Genomic DNA, 25,654 nt, shown 5'->3' with positions numbered 1-25,654 from the left:
CTGTTGCAGGATAAATCAATGTTAAAGTTTACATAGCTGGCCATATATGGATGTTAAATTTGACTTTATGGGTTGGTTATGTAGGCTTCTTCTAACCCATCGCTTTCTACTACATATAAGATTAAATTATAACTTTACATTAAAAACCAAAGTCTATCAGAATTCCAATAAATGTTATACTCCTTCAACTTCAAGAATAGGACTTGGAAATATGGAAGTATAGATTAGCCAAATTGTTTCACCTGAGCATGACCCCGAAACAAAGGATTTATTAGCCAGCCCTACTCTGTTTATGATTTTGTTCTCATGGAGGATTGATTGGGCTCATTGATTCAAGTTGAAAAATAAATGCTGTGCTCATGGAATGGCATGCTTTGCCAAGAGTGCAAAACTCATCAAGGCAAAGGGTTGTTACCTTGAAGAATATAAAACATATTTGGTTGAACACTTTTTTTGGTTACTACATGCTTCCTTATGTGTTATTTCATACTTTTGATGTCTTCACTATTATTCTACAACGTAGAAAATAGTACAAATAAAGAAAAACCCTTGAATGAGTAGGTGTCAACTTTTGACTGGTACTGTATATATAATTTATAAATCCCCCCCAAAAATGTAGCAACTACAGATTGCCCTTTTAAGTCTATCAAAGCGTGCAAGTTTGAGCATGTGTCCATTAGGCCTATGGATATTTTTTTAATCAGCATGAATTAGATTGAGCAATAAAAGCCACACTCATTCCATAGGATTGGATCTGAACTACGCAGCTGTTGCAAGAGCGCATTTTTTTACTGGCTGTCCACTGGTTTCAAAAACAATGACTGATAGGCAGCTTGAACTTCTTGAATTCAACTATTATTAGGTTCAAATACACATTTAGTATTTATGAACAGCCACCCACAACAACCACAATCCGTAAAGTACAAATAGCTAAATGAGAGAGCAGCAGTGTGATTCACATCAATGCGCTAAGTAGATATCAATAAGTGATATCCGTATCGCCGTAGACTACACCACTACTGGCATCCTTACCTCCAAGCTTTAAATCAAATGGCATAATATTTGGATGCCGACAGCAGTTGCACCATTGGAAGACATTACTTGGACTGTAAGCCAACAAAAGCCTATTCCTGATCTTTTCCCGCGATCCATCAAACACATTTGGTGTGTCATAGTGGTGGTCTCTGATTTGTGGTCAGACTCGCTCAGGTGGAACAAATTTAAACTTTCGCCTTTTTAAAATTTGAATGTCATTGAGAAAACAGAAGTGTCAAAGATTTTTCTCCGCTAACATCTGAATTTAAAAGTAATCCTCGAAGTAATCTAGTTTTTCAAAAGTATCGGTAATCTGATTACAATATTTTTGCTGTTAATGTAACGGATTACAGTTACCGTTTTTGTAATCCTTTACATGTAATCCGTTACTCCCGAACCTTGCTGGTAGAGTAGAGTTCCCCCACAGATGATCCATTATATTGACCCGTGCCCGGTTTTCCTTTAGGGATGGAATTTAGGCATACGATGTTTTAACATGCAACTTTCTTAACAACAGCCGAAGATGTTAACACGCGTATCCCAAAACACTACGCAGAGAGGTTCGCTAAGTGAGTCGAAGTGTCAATACTGATAGGATCGAAAGAAGCAGCACTGCTCTCGGATCAGCCTTCTCTCTTTCCAATTGTGCCTTTCAAAAAAATATAATAACATTAGAAGATCAGCTCCTAGAGAGTTACACTACATATACAAAAGTATGTGGACACCCCTTCAAATTAGTGGATTCGGCTATTTCAGCCACACCCGTTGCTGACAAGTGTATAAAATCGAGCACACAGCCATGAGATTTCCAAAGAAAAACATTGGCAATAGAATGGCCTTACTGAAGAGCTCAGTGACTTTCAATTTGGCACAGTCATTGGATGCCACCTTTCCAACAAGTCAGTTAGTCAAATTTCTGCCCTGCTAGAGTTGCCACAGTCAATTGTAAGTGTTGTTATTGGGAAGTGGAAACGTCTAGGAGCAACAACAGCTCAGCCACGAAGTGGTAGGCCACACAAACTCGCAGAACGGGACCGCCGAGTGCTGAAGCACGTAGCGTGTAATCGGTTGCAACACTCACTACCGAGTTCCAAACAGCCTCTGGAAGCAACGTCAGCACAATAACTGTTCATCGGGAGCTTCATGAAATGGCCGAGCAGCCGTAGACAAGCCTAAGATCACCATGCACAATGCCAAGCATCGGCTGGAGTAATGTAAAACTCACCGCCATTGGACTCTGGAGCAGTGGAAACGTGTTCTCTGGAGTGATGAATCACACTTTCACCATATCTGGCAGTCTGATGGACTAATCTGGCTTTGGCGGATGCCAGGAGAACGAACGCTACCTGCCCCAATGCATAGTGCCAACTGTAAAGTTTGGTGGTGGAGGAGGAATAATGGTCCGGAGCTGTTTTTCATGGTTCGGGCTAGGCCCCTTAGTTCCAGAGAAGGGACATCTTAACGCTACAGCATACAATGACATTATAGATTACTCTGTGCTTGCAACTTTGTGGCAACAGTTTGGGGAAGGCCCTTTCTTGTTTCAGCATGGCAATGCCCCTGTGCGCAAACCGAGGTTCATACAGAACTGGTTTGTTGAGATCGGTGTGAAAGAACCTGACTGGCCTGCACAGAGCCCTGATCTCAACCCCATCGGGATGAATTGGAATGCCGACTATGGCCCGGCTTAATTGCCCAACATCCGTTCCCAACCTCACTAATGCCTTTGTGGCTGAATGGAAGTAAGTCCCGTCAGCAATATCCCAACATCTAGTGGAAATCCTTCACAGAAGAGTGGAGACTGTGTTATAGCAGCAAATGAATGCCCAGGATTTTGGAATGAGATGTACTTTTGATCATGTATTGTTTCACCTATGGCTACAAATATTGAGGCGGCTAATGCTTAGCCAATAATAATGCACTAAATCAAGTATAGGCACATCATTGCGCACATGTTAAATATCATAAAATATGCTATATCGAGGCAAACATTTCTGACGACAGGAGACAAATAGCGAAGTAAAACAATTTTATTACCATTAAATTGAGTTCAATATCGTTCAAATATTTAGGTCTATGTAGCCTATACTGTATTCATCTTATTATTTAGCCTATTATATTAGTGACTGGAACGAGCTGCAAAAAAAATACTCAAACTGGACCGTTTTATCTCCATCTCTTCATTATGGACTCTTACAGACAGTTGTAGCTGCTTCAAGTGATTTATTGTTGTCTCTTCCTTCTTGCGTTTTGTGCTGTTGTCTGTGCCCAATAATGTTTGTACCAGGTTTCGTGCTGCTTCCATGTTGTGTTGCTGCAATGCTGTGTTGTTGTTTTAGGTCTCTCTTTATGTAGTGGTGTCTCTCTTGTCGTGATGTGTGTTTAGTCCTATATTTTATTTTTTAATCCCAGCCCCCGTATGAGGCATTTTGACTTCTGGTAGGCCGTCATTGTAAATAATAATTTGTTCTTAACTGACTTGCCTAGTTAAATAAAAATATATCCTTCGTTTGTTAGGTTAATTAAAAAACTATCCTTCGCTTGTCAGCAAAGAAATGGTCACAGAAAGACACCTTAATTTTGTGTTTAGTGGAGATATTCTGTGTATAAAGTGACGCGGAAGGGCGAAGAATCATTAACGACGTTTTGAATAGCAAGTTTAGTAACGATGGTTTTGGGAAATAGCTCGGATATTTAACGACGCTCCTATGCAGGTTCTAACGACGAACGTAACCTTAAAATGCCTTTGGGAAACCGGGCATACTCTGGTGGCCACTCTAACAATTAAAATACATTTCTTCAAAAATGGAAGGCAGTCGGTAGGAGGCAAGAACAGGTCGGTACCATTGTAGCCAATGAGAGTGTGGCTCAACTGTTTCCACTAGTCACCGCAGCCACAAAGTCAAAATTGGCTATATCGTAAACATTCATGAAAACAAACATTTGCTTTCTGGTTTTAATTTATGGTTAGGCATAAGGTTAGTAGTAAGGTTAGATTTAAAATCAAATTTTAAGAAGATGAATTGTAGAAATGAGCGGGGTTTATGACTTTGTGGCTGTGGTAACTAAGTGACAACTGGCACAACCGATATAGGCCTAAAGTGTTTTTTTCAAAGTTGCCGGGATGTCACGTGTCCTACTTAAGTCAGTAAACTCGTAACAACCTAATCAATCCGAAACATCTATTCGATCAAATAAGCAATCTGTTTTGTGAACCAAATTCGACACTCTTATTGACCTCCATACAAAAACTCCTCGTTCGGTGACCAAAAAAACGCCACCTCCTGGAGAAGACAGATTTTGTGCCCAGTTATCCTTCTCGCTTAGCCTCTTCCTCTCTGGTTCCCCAACACTTCGTTCTCCTCACCCGGTTTTACATTCGGTTTTCAATTATACACAGTACACACAGGAAAAAAATCATACATATAATTGTTTTCGCCTAACGGCTCCTGCAATCCATATATATCACAGCCCAACGTGCAACATTCGTAGCCTACATTGTTGCAAATTGAAGTAGTGTAACTGTTGCTATCTTACAATGCTGCATCGTTACATTGTACTATTCATTTGATTCCTTTGGAGTGATTTCAATAAGCTATTAGTAATTGGACATCTTTTTCCTATGTTAAAATGGTTATGCTTGAATTTGACGCACTTCGAACATGTGGGCTGCCTGTTGACATGCTAATAACGTTTCCCTGACGTTTTTGTCTGCTTTTTCAATCCCGAGGAAATGGACTCGCCTCCCATTTTTTATTGCCCAGTGTCCTGGGAGGAAAGTAATTTGGCGTTGAAGACGACAATGAAAAAATAGCCTACAAGCGATGGTTGATTTAAAACGACTTGTGTCTTACACTTTTGAACTCATTCAAATTGTAGTCTATTACAGCTTTTGTTCGTGGGGCTGGTTTCGATTTGTTTTACTGAATGAGTCTGATCGAAAAACGGTCCGTTCTTGACAAAGCATTCCATTTTCAAAGGTAGGTAAGAATTAAATGTGCTAATTATTGCTTTGTGAAAAGTTGTTAGTTATATAGAACATATCGGTCATATTCACACACCCGGTGCGGTCATTACCACGAATTGAAATCCTATCGATGAATGATGGTATTTTCTTGGCGGTGTATGATGTGCATTTTAAAACCCTGGCTGCTTGGCTAATCCAGCCACCTGTTTATCACATTTTAATTTATTCTAGCGCTGTCATGTTTTTTTCTCGGCACGTGAACTAGTGGTTCGCGGGTCAACAGTTTGTTCTCTAGCAATTGCTATACGTGTTTAATTACGAATAGATAACAGTTTTTCACTCTAGTATAAACCCTATATTAAATTATCAGGCGGTAAGTACCGGGTTACGCTTTTTTTCTGCCATGTACAGACGTTTATCCCTCATAATGGGATATGCCACTGAATCGCTCAACCTGTCTAAACTAGAGCAGTTCAGCATGTTCAGAACAGGAGGCGGTGTAAAATGGGAGCTAGGGAGACTGTTACACGGCAAGTGAACTGTGGAGCCTGCCACTGGTCAGTGCTGAGGGTCATTCTATTGAAGACGTGACCATTTGGACCATCCATGCAAACCAGCAACATGATTATCGCGACGCATTGTATATTCACAGACATAGGAGGTCAAGGATACCTGGAGGATTTATGCGTTGGGTGTGTATCCATCTGTAGCTAACCATACCCTTTTCTTCCTCACCCGCAGTTGGAACTCCGTGAGAAATAGAGATGCGCTCATTAAAGGAAATGGGAACCACACAGACATCCGGAAAACACATCCACCCGCCACGGCTGCCTCGCATGATGTCAATATGTTTTAACAATACAAAGTATTCCTTCAATGACCTCGATTGAGATACCGCATATGCCCGCTTGTCATGGGTGCGTCTACGCGGTTATTTTGCTCTGCTCCATATGGTTTTGGAGCGCTTATGCAATGAGACAACCGGGAATTATTAAGTAGGACTAGCCTGCATTGATACATATCACGACAATATGGCTGATCAGAGTAACATCCAGTCTGCTGCTTCCAAAAGCATCCGGCCGTTCAAGTCCAGCGAGGAATACCTGTATGCCATGAAGGAGGACTTGGCCGAGTGGTTTAACACGCTGTATGACCTGGATATAACTGCAGACACCTTTATGGAAGGGCTGGAGACTGGCTGTGCCCTCTGTCGGCATGCCAACAATGTGAATCGAGCAGCGCTGGACTTCCAGATGGAGTACCCGGAGGTTGCACAGTCATTGAGGATGCCAACCAAGGATGTGGTTTTTCAGTCGCGCAACGTGGTCCCTGGGTCGTTTTTGGCTCGGGATAACGTGTCCAATTTCATCGGCTGGTGTCGTCAGGAGCTCTGGATCAAGGATGTTCTGATGTTCGAAACCAACGACATAGTGGAGAAATGCAACGAGAAGAACTTTGTGCTGTGCCTGCTGGAGGTGGCGCGGCGCGGGGCCAAGTTCGGCATGCTGGCCCCGATGCTGATCCAGCTGGAGGAGGAGATCGAGGAGGAGATCCGGGACCAGGAGAACCAGGGGGAGCCCAGTCCAAGCCTACTTCCAATAAGCAGGGCTTTCGTTCGCAAGGAGAGTGTGGTTGATGAACCCGAGCCTGCCTCTTATGCACATTGGCAACAGAAACAGAGGGTGCTGTGTGACATGAGAAACTTAGATGAGTTGGTAAGTAACATCACAGGTGTACTGATTTTCTGATACACCTAAAATGTCGTTTGGGAAAGGACTGCACACAATCCCCTCATAACATTACATTTCCATAAGTGTGCAGTAAGGCCTAGGATGCAGCAAGTTTTCATCTTCAATACATTCACCCATATTGACCAAAAACAAGTTATGAGAGAAATCAAATGTCCTTAAACAAGACCTCCCCTGCCCTTGTGCAAGATAAACAATTTATGTTGTGTTCCATGGTGCCAAAGCAACCCATGGAGCAGTTGAAAGTAGGCCTAACCTACAGAAATGCTCGCCCAGAGTTAAAAACATTACTGTGCCAGTAGTGAAGGGCCCTCTTTGAAAAACACATCTCCCTGACATGTTGATGTCACTACACCCTGTTCTCCTGTGTGTGTTCAAGGTGGACGCTGCCTTTCTGATCTGTGTCTGCGTGTTTGCCTCCCAATTCCACAAATTATCTCACTCACAGGCTCTAAAATGTTAGGTGGGTATCTCGTGACATTTCTCAAGGACTCCTCCAGGGTGAAATGTCAGTTCAGCCCCTGCCTCTACAAAGTGGTTGGCAGCCAGGGGAGCTACTGCTCCTTGTTATTTGTTCATGTGGAACAGTGCAGCTGTTTGATAAGTATTATCATAGATGGATACATGCTGACATTACACTTTTATACACAATCTATTATCCATTTATTACTTGATGCTTCCATTTGCATTCAGGTGGGGTGTAGTGTTTTCCCCTGGGCTGCAAAGCAGTGTTCTACCTCTCAACGTCCAGTCCCACTGGCTGGTCCACATTGCGGCCTGGCTGCCAGACAGACGTGTGTGTGTGTGTGTGTGTGTGTGTGTGTGTGAGCAAGAGAGAGACATCGTTAGAGACAGAGAGACTAACAGGCAGACAGGGGTTAGCTGGTGGAACATGTGCTTGGGTTATGAGGGGGAGAGGAGTTAATATTTTGGTGCGGATGAGCCGAGTGAGGACAATGGCATCCTTTCACACCACAGATGAGAGAGAGAGCAGGGGAGAGACAGTCAGCAGACATACTCATGCCCACTTGGCCCTCTATAGTACTCAGATGGCCGAGCACTAATTGCTGGATCACAACCATGAACACTGGCTTCTGAGGGCATACAGAGGTACTATGTACCCAACCTCTGACCTAGTACCAGTACCCACATACACTTACTGCCATAACCGGTTTTATACGCTATTATTACTATTTCAGACCTCTTTAAACAAGGCTAACTGCTGATGTTCCTATGAGAATGTGCGAGGGCAAGGGGGGTGAGACCTGGTGTCTTACCTTATCATTATGGTGTACAGTGTACACACCCATCCGCCCACACCACTAAGAGCTAGTCAGGGACATGCACTTGCTGTGTCCCATTTTCTAAGGGGCAGTATGACTCACCGTGCACGCTGAGTGAACTACATACATTTCTGCTACCCCGAAAGCCTCTTTCTGTCTATCTGAATAAAGTGCCTGGGTGCTGGAGGAAAACTGCCTGCATCAGCAACATGAGGCAGTTCTCTCAGTAAGAAATCAGGAGGGCACAGAAAGGGGGAAGAACACAGCACAGCAGCATTATTAGCCACAGTCCTGCATGGTATTAAAGAGTATAGCATTACAGTACTGCACTGTGTTCCTGTAAATGTGCTACGGCATACTGTTCAAATTATTGCAGCTCGTTGAAATACATTTTGGCCGATAGATCTCCTCATACAGTATTTAATATCTCTTTTGGATCATAATGATACTGAGGCAGGCCAGTCAATGTCGTCCCATATCCAGACTATATAGGCCAGGAAATGAACAGAAATCCAACTTTTGTATGACTGGAGGGCTTTAGATTCAATAACGATCAACAAAGCCAGCCACCGAATCACCACAATGCCGCAAAGCATCATGGGTCATCCATAACCGTAGTCGCAAGTATTCTCTGCATTGCACTCGCCCTGGCATTCCCCTCTTTTTTTCTCTCAATATAGTAGCTTCCCAGGGGATTAGTCTCTGTGGAATTACTGGAAACCTCATTGTCTCTAGTGATGAGAGATAGAGGGAGAGAAATCAAGTTGAAGGGCTTAGTGATATTTTCATTGGTCCACAGCTGTGACACCAGCAGTGTACAGAGCAGTCATGCTTGCCTTGTGGCGTGTCAGGGGTTTTTCTCGCCCTCTTTTTCTTTCTTTTTCCCTTTTCTCTCTCTCTCTCTCCTATGTCTCTTGGCAAATCCATCAAAACTCTCATTGAACCCTCCTTTACACTCTAACTTCATTGACAAATTGTTTGTCTTGACGACAGTGGTTCAAAGGGTTATCATAGGTGCAATTATCAATCACTGACACTCCACTTCTATTAATTAACGACCAGAGTCCTGGCACCCAGCAAATCAAATCAAATCAAATTTTTTGCTTCTAGTTCCGACAATGCAGTAATAACCAACAAGTAATCTAACTAACAATTTCAAAACTACTGTCTTATACACAGTGTAAGGGGATAAAGAATATGTACATAAAGATATATGAATGAGTGATGGTACAGAGCAGCATAGGCAAGATACAGTAGATGGTATCGAGTACAGTATATACATATGAGATGAGTATGTAAACAAAGTGGCATAGTTAAAGTGGCTAGTGATACATGTATTACATAAGGATGCAGTAGATGATATAGAGTACAGTATATACGTATGCATATGAGATGAATAATGTAGGGTATGTAACATTATATTAGGTAGCATTGTTTATAGTGGCTAGTGATATATTTTACATCATTTTCCATCAATTCCCATTATTAAAGTGGCTGGAGTTGAGTCAGTGTCAGTGTCAGTGTGTTGGCAGCAGCCACTCAATGTTAGTGGTGGCTGTTTAACAGTCTGATGGCCTTGAGATAGAAGCTGTTTTTCAGTCTCTCGGTCCCAGCTTTGATGCACCTGTACTGACCTCGCCTTCTGGATGATAGCGGGGTGAACAGGCAGTGGCTCGGGTGGTTGTTGTCCTTGATGATCTTTATGGCCTTCCTGTAACATCGGGTGGTGTAGGTGTCCTGGAGGGCAGGTAGTTTGCCCCCGGTGATGCGTTGTGCAGACCTCACTACCCTCTGGAGAGCCTTACGGTTGTGGGCGGAGCAGTTGCCGTACCAGGCGGTGATGCAGCCCGCCAGGATGCTCTCGATTGTGCATCTGTAGAAGTTTGTGAGTGCTTTTGGTGACAAGCCGAATTTCTTCAGCCTCCTGAGGTTGAAGAGGCGCTGCTGCGCCTTCTTCACGATGCTGTCTGTGTGAGTGGACCAATTCAGTTTGTCTGTGATGTGTATGCCGAGGAACTTAACACTTGCTACCCTCTCCACTACTGTTCCATCGATGTGGATAGGGGGGTGTTCCCTCTGCTGTTTCCTGAAGTCCACAATCATCTCCTTAGTTTTGTTGACGTTGAGTGTGAGGTTATTTTCCTGACACCACACTCCGAGGGCCCTCACCTCCTCCCTGTAGGCCGTCTCGTCGTTGTTGGTAATCAAGCCTACCACTGTTGTGTCGTCCGCAAACTTGATGATTGAGTTGGAGGCGTGCGTGGCCACGCAGTCGTGGGTGAACAGGGAGTACAGGAGAGAGCTCAGAACGCACCCTTGTGGGGCCCCAGTGTTGAGGATCAGCGGGGTGGAGATGTTGTTGCCTACCCTCACCACCTGGGGGCGGCCCGTCAGGAAGTCCAGTACCCAGTTGCACAGGGCGGGGTCGAGACCCAGGGTCTCGAGCTTGATGATGAGTTTGGAGGGTACTATGGTGTTAAATGCTGAGCTGTAGTCAATGAACAGCATTCTCACATAGGTATTCCTCTTGTCCAGATGGGTTAGGGCAGTGTGCAGTGTGGTTGAGATTGCATCGTCTGTGGTCCTATTTGGGCGGTAAGCAAATTGGAGTGGGTCTAGGGTGTCAGGTAGGGTGGAGGTGATATGGTCCTTGACTAGTCTCTCAAAGCACTTCATGATGACGGATGTAAGTGCTACGGGGCGGTAGTCGTTTAGCTCAGTTACCTTAGCTTTCTTGGGAACAGGAACAATGGTGGCCCTCTTGAAGCATGTGGGAACAGCAGACTGGTATAGGGATTGATTGAATATGTCCGTAAACACACCGGCCAGCTGGTCTGCGCATGCTCTAAGGGCGCGGCTGGGGATGCCGTTTGGGCCTGCAGCCTTGCGAGGGTTAACACGTTTAAATGTCTTACTCACCTCGGCTGCAGTGAAGGAGAGTCCGCATGTTTTCGTTGCAGGCCGTGTCAGTGGCACTGTATTGTCCTCAAAGCGGGCAAAAAAGTTATTTAGTCTGCCTGGGAGCAAGACATCCTGGTCCGTGACTGGGCTGGTTTTCTTCTTGTAGTCTGTGATTGACTGTAGACCCTGCCACATACCTCTTGTATCTGAGCCGTTGAATTGAGATTCTACTTTGTCTCTGTACTGGCGCTTAGCTTGTTTGATAGCCTTGCGGAGGGAATAGCTGCACTGTTTGTATTCGGTCATGTTACCAGTCACCTTGCCCTGATTAAAAGCAGTGGTTCGTGCTTTCAGTTTCACGCGAATGCTGCCATCAATCCATGGTTTCTGGTTAGGGAATGTTTTAATCGTTGCTATGGGAACGACATCTTCAACAAAATGGAGTCGTGGTCAGCTTTTCTGAAAGGAGGGCGGGGCAGGGCCTTATATGCGTCGCGGAAGTTAGAGTAACAATGATCCAAGGTTTTTCCACCCCTGGTTGTGCAATCGATATACTGATAAAATGTAGGGAGTCTTGTTTACAGATTAGCCTTGTTAAAATCCCCAGCTACAATGAATGCAGCCTCCGGATAAATGGATTCCAGTTTGCAAAGAGTCAAATAAAGTTTGTTCAGAGCCATAGATGTGTCTGCTTGGGGGGGGATATATACGGCTGTGATTATAATCGAAGAGAATTCTCTTGGTAGATAATGTGTCGACATTTGATTGTGAGGAATTCTAAATCAGGTGAACAGAAGGATTTGAGTTCCTGTATGTTTCTTTCATCACACCATGTCTCGTTAGCCATAAGGCATACGCCCCCGCCCCTCTTCTTACCAGAAAGATGTTTGTTTCTGTCGGCGCGATGCGTGGAGAAACCCGCTGGCTGCACCGCCTCCGATAGCGTCTCTCCAGTGAGCCATGTTTCCGTGAAGCAAAGAACGTTACAGTCTCTGATGTCCCTCTGGAATGCTACCCTTGCTCGGATTTCATCAACCTTGTTGTCAAGAGACTGGACATTGGCGAGAAGAATGCTAGGGAGTGGTGCACGATGTGCCCGTCTCCGGAGTCTGACCAGAAGACCGCCTCGTTTCCCTCTTTTACGGAGTCGTTTTTTTGGGTCGCCGCATAGGATCCATTCCGTTGTCCTGGTTGAAAGGCAGAACACAGGATCCGCTTCGTGAAAATCATATTCTTGGTCGTACTGATGGTGAGTTGACGCTGATCTTATATTCAGTAGTTCTTCTCGACTGTATGTAATGAAACCTAAGATGACCTGGGGTACTAATGTAAGAAATAAAACGTAAAAAAACAAAAAACTGCATAGTTTCCTAGGAACGCGAAGCGAGGCAGCCATCTCTGTCGGCGCCGGAAGTAACAGCACATTAAATATTAATATTAATATAAGGCTGTTTAGAGGAGGTGTTTAGGAAGACAGCTGAGGACAGAAGTTCTTTAACCCTGGTGATCAGCTTTGGTCTGTGGGTTAACTGACATAAACAATTTAAGTACCGGCAGGAGTCTGGCTCAGGGATAGTTTCCTGATCACTCTTAGGATGCCATTCGATTACATGACAGCATGTAATGTCATTTATTGTAATGGATCACTCATGACTAGAGGTCGACCGATTATGATTTTTCAACGCCGATGACATTAAATTCTGGCAAATTAGTCGGCCCAAATTGTTGCATATACCCTGACTCTGCGTGCAATGAACGCAAGAGAAGTGACACAATTTCACCTGGTTAATATTGCCTGCTAACCTGGATTTCTTTTAGCTAAATATGCAGGTTTAAAAATATATACTTCTGTGTATTGATTTTAAGAAAGGCATTGATGTTTATGGTTAGGTATTGGAGCAACGATACGCACCACATTGATTATATGCATCGCAGGACACGCTAGATAAACTAGTAATATCATCAACCATGTGTAGTTAACTAGTGATTATGATTGATTGATTGTTTTTAATAAGATAAGTTTAATGCTAGCTAGCAACTTACCTTGGCTTACTGCATTCGCGTAACAGGCATGCTCCTCGTGGAGTGCAATGTAATCAGGTGGTTAGAGCGTTGGACTAGTTAACTGTAAGGTTGCAAGATTGAATCCTCCGAGCTGACAAGGTAAAAATTTGTCGTTCTGCCCCTGAACGAGGAAGTTAACCCACCGTTCCTAGGCCGTCATTGAAAATAAGAATGTGTTCTTAACTGACTTGCCTAGTTAAATAAAGATTAAATAAAGGTGTAATTAATTTTTTTTTTAAATCGGCCAAATCAGTGTCCAAAAATACCGATTTCCGATTGTTATGAAAACTTGAAATCGGCCATTCCGATTAATCGGTCGACCTCTACTCATGACTGCATGGCCAGGCACGACTCCAACACCATCATTAGGTTTGCCCATGACACAACAGTGGTAGGCCTGATCACCGACAACGATGAGACAGCCTATAGGGAGGAGGTCAGAGACCTGACCGTGTGGTGCAAGGACAACAACCTCTCCCTCAACGTGATCAAGACAAAGAAGATGATTGTGGACTACAGGAAAAGGAGGGCCGAGCACGCCCCCATTCTCATCGACGGGGCTGTAGTGGAGCAGGTTGAGAGTTTCAAGTTCCTTGGTGTCCAAATCACCAACAAACTAACATGGTCCAAGCACACCAAGACAGTCGTGAAGAGGGCACGACAAAACCTATTCCACCTCAGGAGACTGAAAAGATTTGGCATGCGTCCTCAGATCCTCAAAAGGTTCTACAGCTGTACCATCGAGAGCATCCTGAGTGGTTGCATCACTGCCTGGTATGGCAACTGCTCGGCCTCCGACTGCAAGGCACTGCAGAGGGTAGTGCGTACGGCCCAGTACATCACCGGGGCCAAGCTTCCTGCCATCCAGGACCTCTATACCAGGTGGTGTCAGAGGAAGGCCCTAAAAAATGTCAGACTCCAGCCACCCTAGTCATAGACCGTTCTCTCGGCTACCGTACTGCAAGCGGTACCGGAGTGCCAAGTCTAGGTCCAAGAGACAGCTTCTACCCCAAGCCATAAGACTCCTAAACATCTAATAAAATGGCTACCCAGACTATTTGCATTGCCCCTCGCCCCCCTCTTCTATGCTGCTGCTACTCTCTGTTATTATCTATGCATAGTCACTTAAATAACTCTACCTACATGTACATATTACCTCGACAACTGGTGCCTCCGCACATTGATTCTGTACCGGTACCCCCTGTATATAGCCCTGCTATTGTTATTTACTGCTGCGCTTTACTTATTTGTTATTTTTATCCCTTGTGTTATTACTCTATACTACACTTAGTCATTAGGTATGGGCTTATGTATAGGTGAGAAATATGATTCAGGGTCCCATTTTAAAATAGGCCAATGTAGTTTTTAGTCAGTGAGCAGTCAACCTCTTCCTGCCCTGACTGCAGGTCGGCTAGCGTCTCCAGGATGTGTGATGAAACCCCAGATAGGTGTCATATAGCAGGGAAAAGCTGAAGTGTATCTGTTGTCTGAGGGCGACTCAGTTCCTCTGTTTGTTTTCCTGGTTACCACAAAGCCCTGATATAAATACCCCAGGTTGATTCCCACTGCCCTGTCACTCAGCTCTTACTCATCACACACACACACACACACACACACACACACACACACACACACACACACACACACACACACACACACACACACACACACACACACACACACACACACACACACACACACACACACACACACGACTTCCCATTGAAGTTTGAGGAACCAGTGTCATGCTATCCTGAAAATTCCCCCACCCACCAATCCTCAGTTCCTACCTCTAGTGGGGCCTACAGCCATTTATAATCTCAACTCCCTGAATGTTCCATTTGACCCTATTCCTGCAGGTGTGCCTTGATACAATGAGACAGGCAGCTGCTGGCTTGTGCATACAGTCCAAACAACTTTTATCCTTTGACAGTAGAAGATTTTCTCAAGTATGAACCATCCCATATTTACCTACCTCCTCCAGAGATTATGATAATGATAAGTCCCAAAACTGTCTAGATCCCTTCAGAATCCAATGGCAATAAGACATGCCAAACTAACTACACAAACACCCTTTTCTGTGTGTTTTCTTGGCCCTGCAGTGTGTTGTCTCAGCTGTGGGCTTGGAGAGCATTCAGGCCTTGAGGTTAGTGGCCTACGTACAACAATGATACAGGCTCATGAACAACAACGAATACATAAAACATACTCGGCCACGAATGCACATGCACAGCTTTTAATGCGTATGCACATTCACATACTACACATATTCACATACTACAGGCAGGCTTCACATATAGGGACACACACATTTGCCAGCCAGCATGCAGCCTCAAAGACAATAACAGCAGACCCTAGGAGCTCTGCCTCAGGTCTAAAAGGATGCTTTGTATGCTGCTCTCTCTCTCCCTCCATCTATGTCATTCTTTCAGACAAAATGTTTCATGTGTCTTCACCCTCAGACTCCAAGACTCAGTCATTCATTTAATAAATGCTCAACAACCCCCGCAGCCCCCATCCCTTCCTCCACATACTTCCCTTGGGGATGATAAGGCAATGCTTTATTGGTGGCAGAGGAGATGAGAAGGAAGAGACTGCCAGTGTTGCCAACACTGTAAACTATGGCTGTCATCTCACAGTGAGATGGAATGATTGGCCCTGATGGTGTGGGTGCCGACACAGGAAGAGGAGCAGACACCAGGAGGGTGAGTGGGAGGCGGGGTGACGTGGGCTATATGTCTTCTGTGAACACTGTGCCCCATTAACCTTATGGTCCAATTCATGTATTCAGAAAACAGAGAGAAACACAATAACAGATAGTATGCCTGGAGTGTCTTTACTGTACACTCTGCTACAGCCGACTGTGATGGATTTTACACACAGGGATAGATGGTGTATGTGTGTGTGAGAAAGAGAGGAAAAGTAGGTCATCATGGCTGGCAGTGTCAGGCTCATGGGCTTTGCTAGGGGAGCATATCTCAGTGTTTCTGTTTGCATCGTCACACACACACTTATTGGGAGACTTTTCTACATGAGGTCAGTGCACGGACTAACTGGGCCCTAAATGTTTTAGCATTTTATGATTATTTATTAGTCCAGCTGACTAATACAGAACAGACCTCTCTCTCTCTCTCACCTCCGCTCTCCATCATGTGGCAGGAAATAGACCAATGGACTGACTTCACAGATTGTTGTCAGTTCTATTTCATTATTGCAATGTCTAGCTAGGTTTACAGTGGAAACTGCTTGTGCACATGCTTAATGTCATGTGTGTTTTTGTTTGGGTGAGTAGTCTTGTTTTGTGCCTCCCCCCAGCTGAGCGCTGCCTGGAGTCTCAGGCGTAGACTGGCGGAATTAGGAATCACTGTCTATAGCCAGTCACTCATATAACATTGGCAGACCACAATTAGACTACAGACTGATGATAAAACAACAAGGCAACAGTAAACATGTCGTCCCCCACTAATGATACACACACATTTCAGTTCATTACTATATCTTCTGCCTTGGGCCAATCAGTGTAATTTTGTAAAAGCCGGATCTCTATGGTGAGACGCATCATTCACCCAGGTTTCGTCCAGTGATGTCTGAGATATCATGCGTGACTAACGAAAGGACGGACAGACAGAGACCAATCCACAGTTTCCGCCTTGATTTCATCGTGGGGGACAATAAAGCACTCTTCCATCATGTGATATGGACGGAGATGAGGATTGTCTGGTGTCTCGTCATGGTGATCCGAACAGCTCACCAGCTCAAAAATCCTTCCTTTCATTTAATTTTGAACTGGAAATGACCCGAACCCTGTTTCTGAAATCATCAGTGTCTCCTAAAGTCAGATATGTCCTCTGCATGGCAATGTGATGTGTTAAAATGGAGGCAGTCCAATGTTATCACGGCTGGTTTACCTCCTCCCCCAACCCTTGTCAAATCTCTGAGTAGACACGTGTTTTTCATTTAGTCACACAGCACTAAGCAGAAGAGTGGTCATGTGGTCAAAAAATAGGTTTCCAGAAAACAACACTTCCTTTAAATTATAGGTGATGTCCCACATTTTTCCCCTTGAGCAAGGTTACTTATATGATTCGCCTTACTAAAATACAGAGTGGTTTATTGTTTCGAAAAGATAGCTCACTTTTGCGAAGGCTGCAGCATCAACAAAGAAGCTAAATAAATGTAATTATAACTGTACTTTTCATCTCTAAGTAACAGTGTTGCCATTCTATCCATAGTCCCAAAGTAAATGTTCTTGGTAGTAGTTGACATTCTCATTTATCTGGATAACCTGGAGGGTTGGTCCCTGTTCTCCCCATCCTCAGCTGGTCTAGCCTGTTGGTGTAGGATGCAGTAGGGAGTGTTCTTACAAGCACCCGCATGATCCATCCAACAATGCTGCTCCCCCCCAGGTGTTGGTTCAACGGCACCCTTTCATCACCGTAAACCTGTCCTGAGTCACGCCAATTTCGGGCCTAGGAGAAAAAATGCTGGCTGAGTAGGCCAATCACATTTTCTTTGTTTTGACCCACAACCGTTTGTCTTTTGAGACAAGCTGATTGAATAAGTTTTAGTGGTCTCTGCATCCAGTGTTTTTAGGTTGTAGCCTAAATGAGAGGCTAAAGCAGTAATCCCCCCTGAAGTTCCAGATATGCTCCTCCATTCCAATCTACTCCCTGTGGCCTAGATTCAATTTCAAGAAGATTCCATCGCTCATCTGATTGTATGGTTTGTGTTGGGACGTGTCCAGTCATTTCTAGAGATCCCCACCATGAAGCAGAGGCTGGGACACAGTCATCCCTTTATTGCAAAAGCAGCTTAGCATATTGTGGCTAAGGGAACACAACTAAACAGATACAAAACTCCGCTAGACCGTCATTTACTGGCATTTCACAACCGTCATAACAATAACTGCTACATTCCAAAAATATTACATGAAGAGGGATCGTTGACATAAACAAATCACTCACTCACCACCAATCCCATTTCCTCTGTGTCCCAATGAGGTACAGTGGTGTGTTCCTGGGGGTTGGAAAAGCTTCACCCCTCACCTTATGTCCTCCATGGCCTACCCTCCGCTCTCCTCCGTCCCTACGTAGGACAGGAAGGAAGGTAATAAAGAGTTGATTACCTCAATCTCTGTTGGAGGCAGAGAATCAGAGACCACGAATATGGTGTGTGGACTCAATTATCAAAGGGAAAACAAAAAACATATCCTGCAATTATACCCTGCTTCAAGGCAAACCCAGGAACACTAATTAATCTAAGTTTCACAACTCTGTCTCTCGTTGTTCATTGATCACAGCAGTGTTGTGTTTTCATACCATCCCTACAGATACATGTGAACATTCTCCAGCTGATGTTGAGATGATTACAGTAAATTCCTTCCTAGTTTAGTTAAGGGTGTACTGTGAGACTATCTGAATCTAACTGCAGATGTAGGGCCTTGGTTCTTTCTCTGTCTCTCTCTCTCTCTCACACACACACACACGTCACAGCTCTTCGGCACGTTCCCCATGTGACCGACACCCATCCATAATTCATCCCCTAGCTCTCTCTCACAGCGCTCCAGTTCCACATGCTTCCTGCGTGACCTCGCGTTTTCCCTCCCCTAGCACTGTTCCACATCAGTGTTTTAGTCTCACGCTCTTGTGTCTGTTTGAGTGATTCTCCGAGCTTGTTGTGTTGTACAAGGTTCGTTTTTTGTCTAAGACACAGCAGTCACCAAAATGTGATTTCGGATGATGCAATTAGATTCCACAACGATTATTTGAAATAGTTAACGGATATTTAAACAAACAAAGCTCAATGGAATGTCTCAGACCATGTGTCGTTGAGGGATCTTTTTGTAACCGGGTTGATATTTTCACTGTATATTTACAACCCTCAACTCTATGACCTCCTCTGGAGGAAAACTTATGACCTCAGCCCAAAGGGGTTGTGGGAGGTGTCTTCTGGGGCTGGAAGGAGAGACCGCTGAAAGGCTGTACTAAAGAAAGAAAAAAGAAAACAAACGGTCTGTTAAAAAAAGGAAGGATAAGGCTGTGTGTGTCTGTAACCAGGGGGATATTTCCATTAACTCACTGGCTGGGGTTTTTCCAAACAGGGTTTGTCCACATAGTGAAAGAACGACTGAGAGACTAAAAGGAGACTTGGAGAGCAAGCAGAGCAGAAAAGGGCAGTGAAAGAAATAAATGACAGACCGAGAAAGACTCTGTGAGAAACAGGAGGGACGATAGAAAGAGATGAAGAGGCACTGATAGACTAGCAGATGGAGAAGGAGAGAGTGGGAGAAAGAAAACAGGAAACAGAATTCAGTAGAGAGAGAGAGAGAAGGCAGTGGGAGGCTAATGATTTAGTATGTAGTCCTGGGGAGACAGGTGAGACAGAGTTCTTAACACTGATTCCACCCTCACTTTAATTAGTAGGGGGAATAAAGACAGCTATTTTAGGAAAATAACAAGGTCCCTCCCTAATCTCTTGAATAAGCCATAATCTGGAAAATGAGCCAGTCATAACCTGCAACACTGATGCTGCATCTAGCTAATATACTATATATGGATGGTATACTGTCTTCTTCAATGGATACCTGGCTAGGTATCATTTAATCTATGTTGAGCTAATTAAATTATCTTCATCTTATTTATTTTCTTAGTGTGATTAATTCCTTGATCGACTACTGAGAGCCTTTCCCTTGTTTCTCTAATGTGTTTAGACTGGACATGTGCTCCTGTCTATACAGTACATATGGAGTACAGCAGTCCCTGTTTGTTTGTCCTTGCTCAGCTCCCCTCTCTTTGTTCTCTGTGATGTTGTCAGTCTCTCTCCTCACCGTCTCTCGGTCCACAAGTGTGCACACGCCTTTGTTTGAGAGAGCTGCCAAGAATAACATCAAAGTTGGCCAATCCCGGTCGAGAGAGAGAGCCCTTGCAATGCAGGCCTCTCTCGCCCCCACCCTAGAGTTCTGTCTGACTCCACTTTGCTTAATAAGCACCCCAACCACATACAGCACAGTACCAGAGCCGTCTCTCTCTCTCATCCCAAAACACCACTGCAACCACAGGCTCATTTACGTCATCCCTTTGACTTTAGTTAGAGCCTCACCTTATTGCCCATCAAAGCACTGCTCTGCGGTCAGGAGGTCCCTACAGCAGTGTGTGTGTGTGTTGTAATGTGAACTCTTTTCATTTTTATTTAATTTTATGTGTATTCCTTGATGACATTTTATACTGCAGCAACGAGCTGGACTAAGTGTTCCAGGCAGCTTATGCAATAATTGGCGAGGGAGGGGAGGGGCCCTCCATTACTCAGGTACTGAGGGACCTCTGCTCTGCTGAAAGCTGAGACACACATAGACAAACAGGGCTAGCCATGTCTCACCCTAATGTAATAATGTCACTCAACTCAGGACCAGAGGGGATTTGGTCATGATCATGGATATGAGTAAGCATGATCTCATAGGAAGAGTTGAAATGAAGAATAAGGAAGGTTGAACAGAGACTGAACAGTTTGTGCTTCTTGTTGTTCCTTTCTGTAGCTGTGTGAATATGGAGTGTCATGTTTCATTGGCTGTGGGTGCTAAACAGGCCTGTGTTGTCTCTTCTCCAGGTGCGGGAGATCCTGGGCCGTTGCTCCTGCCCCGCCCAGTTCCCAATGACCAAGGTGTCTGAGGGGAAGTACAAAGTGGGAGACTCCAGCGCTCTGATTTTCATACGGGTATGAACTGACCATTAACCTTTACCCCATCTACTTATCCAGACTATAAGAGTCAGCAACCATCCTTAGGTCAAGTGTGTGTGTACAATATATTTGTATTTATGAGGGATCCCCATTAGCTGCTGCTAAGGCAAGATTAAGGGAATTACACAACCGTTCCGTTCCGTTACAGCCTTATTCTAAAATTGATTCAAAATAAATAAATCCTCAATCTACACACAATACCCCAAAATTACAAAGCAAAAACAGGTTTAGAAATGTTTGCAAATGTATAAAAAAAAGGAAATCACATTTACATAAGTATTCAGACCCTTTACTCAGTACTTTGTTGAAGCACCTTGTGCAGTGATTACAGCCTTGAGTCTTCTTGGGTATGACGCTACAAGCGTGGCACACCTGTATTTGGGGAGTTTCTCCCATTCTTCTCTGCATATCCTCTCAAGCTCTGTCAGGTTGAATGGGGAGAGTTGCTGCACAGCTATTTTCAGGTCTCTCCAGAGATGTTCGATGGGGTTCAAGTTCGGGCTCTGGCTGGGACACAAGGACATTCAGAGACTTGTTCCAAAGCCACTCTTGTGGTGTCTTGGCTGTGTGCTTAAGCCTTAAGGTCATTGTCCTGTTGGAAGGTGAACCTTAGGACCTCAGACTGGGGCGGAGTGCTCTGGAGCAGATTTTCATCAAGGATCTCTCTCTGTACTTTGCTCCGGACTAGTCTTCCTGCAACTGAAAAACATCCCCACAGCATGATGCTGCCACCACCATACTTCATCGTCGGGATGATGCCAGGTTTCCTCCAGGTGTGATGCTTGGCATTCAGGTCATCATACAAGAGAATCTTGTTTCTCATGGTCAGAGTCCTTTAGGTGCCTTTTAGCAAATTCCAAGTGGGCTGTCATGTGCCTTTTACTGAGGATTGGCTTCTGTCTGGCCACTGTACCATCAAGGCCTGATTGGTGGGGTGCTGCAGAGATGGGTGCCCTTTTGGAAGGTTGTCCCATCTCCACAGAGGAACTCTGGAGCTCTGTCAGAGTGACCATCCGTTCTTGGTCACCTCCCTGACAAAGGCCCTTCTCCCCCCATTTGCTCAGTTTGGTTGGGCGGACAGTTCTAGGAAGAATCTGTGGTTCCAAACTTCTTCCATTTAAGAATGATGGACGCCACTGTGTTCATGGGGACCTTCAATGCTGCAGAAAGGGGGTGTTGGTACGCTTCCACAGATCTGTGCCTCGACACAATCCTATCTCGGAGCTCTACGGACAATTCCTTCGACCTCATTTCTTGGTTTTTGCTCTGACATGCACTGTCAACTGTGGGACCTTATATAGACAGACATGTACCTTTCCAAATCATGTCCAATCAATTTAATTTACCACAGGTTGATAGGATATGATAAGATATGTTGCCACGACTGCCATGTTGCATTTCCATCCCAAAGCCCTTGCTTGGAAGTGTATTTCGTCAGACTGCCAAGAACCTTGCCTTCATCCAGGCCAAGTTGGCGAGACACGGTAATAATGACACCATAGGCCTGGTTGATCTCTGCACCAGACAGGATGCTCTTGCCAGCATACTTGGGGTCCAACATGTATGCTGCGGCGTGTATGGGCTTCAGGCAGAAGTCTTCATGATTTTTGATGTATTTCAGAACTGCAGTTTCCTCTGCTTGGAGCAACAGTGAAGTGGACAGGGCAATACGGATTTCTTCTCTTACATCTGCAAGCAGAGTCTTAACATCAGACAGGATGGCATTGTCTCCCTCAATCCATGCAAGGTCTAATGCTGTAGGTTTCAGGAGTTTCAGGCTGCTTACCACTCTATCCCAACATACATCATCCAGGAGGATCGTCTTGATGGGGCTGTCCATATCGGCAGACTGTGATATGGCCATTTCTTGAAGAGACTCCTTCCCCTCCAGGAGTCTGTCAAACATGACAACCCCCCCCCAATGGGTGTTGCTTGGCAGCTTCAATGCGGTGCTCTTATTCTTCTCACTTTGCTTGGGGAGGTAGATTGCTGCTATAACTTGATGACCCTTCACATACCTACCATTTCATTGGCTCTCTTGTAGAGGATATCCATTGTTTTCAATGCCATGATGTCCTTGAGGAGCAGATTCAATGCATTAGCAGCACAGCCAATGGGTGTGATGTGAGGGTAGGACTCCTCCACTTTAGACCAAGCAGCCTTCATGTTCACAGCATCGTCTGTAACCAGTGCAAATACCTTATGTGGTCCAAGGTCATTGATGACTGCCTTCAGCTCATCTGCAATGTAGAGACCGGTGTGTCTGTTGTCCCTTGTATCTGTGCTCTTGCAGAATACTGGTTGAGGGGTGGAGATGTAGTTAATTATTCCTTGCCCACAAACATTCAACACCAATCAGAGATGATTGCAATACAGTCTGCTTTCTCTATGATTTGCTTGACCTTCACTTGAACTTTGTTGAACTCTGCATCCAGCAAATGAGTAGATAAAGCATGTCTGGTTGAAGGGGTTTATGCTGGGCAAAGAACTTTCAGAAATCTCTTCCAATACACATTGCCTGTGAGCACCAGACGTGAACCAGTTGCATACACAGCTTGAGCAATCAGCATTTCTTTGACTACGTTCCTCCATTGAGTCAACAAACACTTCTGATTCCAGGAGGACCATGAGCTGTTGCTATCGATAAGGTGTCTGATTCATCATTTTCACCTTGAATAGAAGTAGAGGGACTTTTTTCAGAGGTTGTTTGTTGTGAGCGCTGAGGTAACTTTATGCACTTGGCCAGATGATTCTGCATCAAAGTTGCATTCTTAAAATATGATTTGGCACAGTATTTGAAAATGTACCCAGCTTTTCCTTCTACATTAGCTGCAGTGAAATGTCTCCACACATCTTTCCTGTAAAGATTAGAAATAAGTTTTTAAAAATAATTCCAGGTACAGATAAATAGTTAGATGACACAACTCCTTTGTAAGATACATGTTTTAAAATGAAACAGGTGAATTAACACTCCTCAGTAAGCAGACTCAAGCAAGCTAAAACCTACATGGTAGCAAAAACTAACTAGCATAAATTGTTAACAAGTTAGAAATGATTTAAAACACACTTTGCTGTAGGCTACTATTTTCTAGTTTATGAACATCAAGGCAGACACACAGTGAATTTATACTGAACAAAAATATTAACCCAACGTGCAACAATTTCAACATTTTTACTGAGTTACAGTTCATAAGGAAATCAGTCAATTGAAATACATTCATTAGGCCCTAATCTATGGTTTTGACATGACTTGGGAGCCAGTCCCACCAACTACAGAGCCAGGCCCAGCCAATCAGAATTTGTTTTTCCCCACAAAAGGGCTTTAATACAGAAACACTCCTCAGTTTCATCAGCTGTCCAGGTGGCTGTTCTCAGATGATCCCGCAGGTGAAGAAGCCGGATGTTGAGGTCCTGGGTTGGTGTGGTTACACGTGGTCTGCGGTTGTGAGGCCGGTTGGACGTACTGCCAAATTCTCTAAAATGAAGTTGGGTGGTTTATGATAGAGAAATTAACATTAAATTCTCTGGCAACAGCTCTGGGGGACATTCCTGCGGTCAGCATGCCAATTGCACGCTCCTTTCAAAACTTGAGATGTCTGTGGCATTGTGTTGTATGACAAAACTGCACTTTTTAGTGCCTTTTTATTGTCCCCCAGCACAAGGTGCACCTGTGTAATGATCATGCTGTTTAAAAAGCTTCTGGATGTGCCACACCAGTCAGATGGATGGATTATCTTGGCAAAGGAGAAATGCTCACTAATAGGGATATAAACAAATGAGTAAAACATACGACATAAATAAGCTTTTTGTGCATATGGGACATTTCAATGATCTTTTATTTCAGCTCCTGAAACATGGGACCAACACTTTACATGTTGCGTATCATAGTTTTTCAGTATTGATTTTTTTTCTCAACATTCTGATAAGCCAGTGGTCAAGTGTCCGACAAGCCTCTGCAGTGCACACACACACACACACACACACACACACACACACACACACACACACACACACACACACACACACACACACACAGTCTATAGTTCATCATTCTCGTCACCGCTAAGGAGAAGACAGAAAAGAACCCACCATTTACCTACCTCTAGGCTGCTGTAGCCTAAATAGTTTTTGGCTGTCATTCTATTGCTTTTCATGAAATTGTGGTAATTAAATAATTCCAGAATTTAGCAGAATTTATTTTTTCCAGAAATATTTTTACCAGCTCCGTGTATTGTGAAATTGAAAAAGGTGAGGGAGCACTGCTCCGGCATCACTACACCCTTGGTCATGGCTCACATCATCATCACAGATACTCTGGACCCACTCAATTTGCATGTCGTCCCAACAGATCCACCGATGACGCAATCTCTTCCACACTGCCCTCTCCCAACTGGACAAGAGAATCACCTATGTGAGAATGCTATTCATTGACTATAGCCCAGCATTCAACACCATAGTGCCCAAAAAGCTCATCACTAAGCTAAGGACCCTGGCACTGAACAGCTTCCCTCTGCAACTGAATCCTGGGCTTCCTGACAGGCCACCCCCAGGTGGTGAGGGTAGACAACACATCCGCGGCGCTGAACACTGGGGCCCCTCAGGGGTGTGTGCTTCATCCCCTCCTATGCTCCCTGTTCACCCACGACTGTGTGGCTGTGCACAACTTCAACATTATCATTAAGTTCGCTGACGACACGTCGGTGGTTGGCCTGATCACTGATGATGAGACTATAGGGAGGAGGTTAGTGACATGGTAGTGTGGTACCAGGACAAACCTCTCTCTCCATGTCAGCAAGACAAAAGGTGTTCGTAGACTACATGAAATAGAATGTTGAGAATGCCCCCAACCACATCAATGGATCTCTAGTGGAGCGTGTCGAGAGCTTCCTCGGTGTCCACACCACTAAGGAATTATCATGGTC

General features: G+C 44.4%; 1 protein-coding gene across 1 annotated transcript in view; it reads left to right on the top strand.

Annotated features, from left to right (window-relative positions):
- Positions 1-4,665: 4,665 nt before the first annotated feature.
- The window catches only part of LOC112248511 (GAS2-like protein 2A), a 40,469-nt gene continuing 19,480 nt past the window's right edge, over positions 4,666-25,654 (top strand). Inside the window, exons 1-3 of the mRNA XM_024417603.2 lie at positions 4,666-5,015; positions 5,744-6,717; positions 20,601-20,708. Of these exons, the coding sequence (XP_024273371.1) occupies positions 6,034-6,717; positions 20,601-20,708 (792 nt within the window). The 5' untranslated portion in view covers positions 4,666-5,015; positions 5,744-6,033. The remainder of the gene's footprint in view (positions 5,016-5,743; positions 6,718-20,600; positions 20,709-25,654) is intronic.

The sequence above is a fragment of the Oncorhynchus tshawytscha genome, linkage group LG04, assembly GCF_018296145.1.
Source record: "Oncorhynchus tshawytscha isolate Ot180627B linkage group LG04, Otsh_v2.0, whole genome shotgun sequence".
In the NCBI taxonomy this organism is placed as follows: Eukaryota; Metazoa; Chordata; class Actinopteri; order Salmoniformes; family Salmonidae; genus Oncorhynchus; species Oncorhynchus tshawytscha.
The sequence above is the reverse complement of the archived record's forward strand: the minus strand, read 5'-3'. Positions and strand labels throughout refer to the sequence as shown.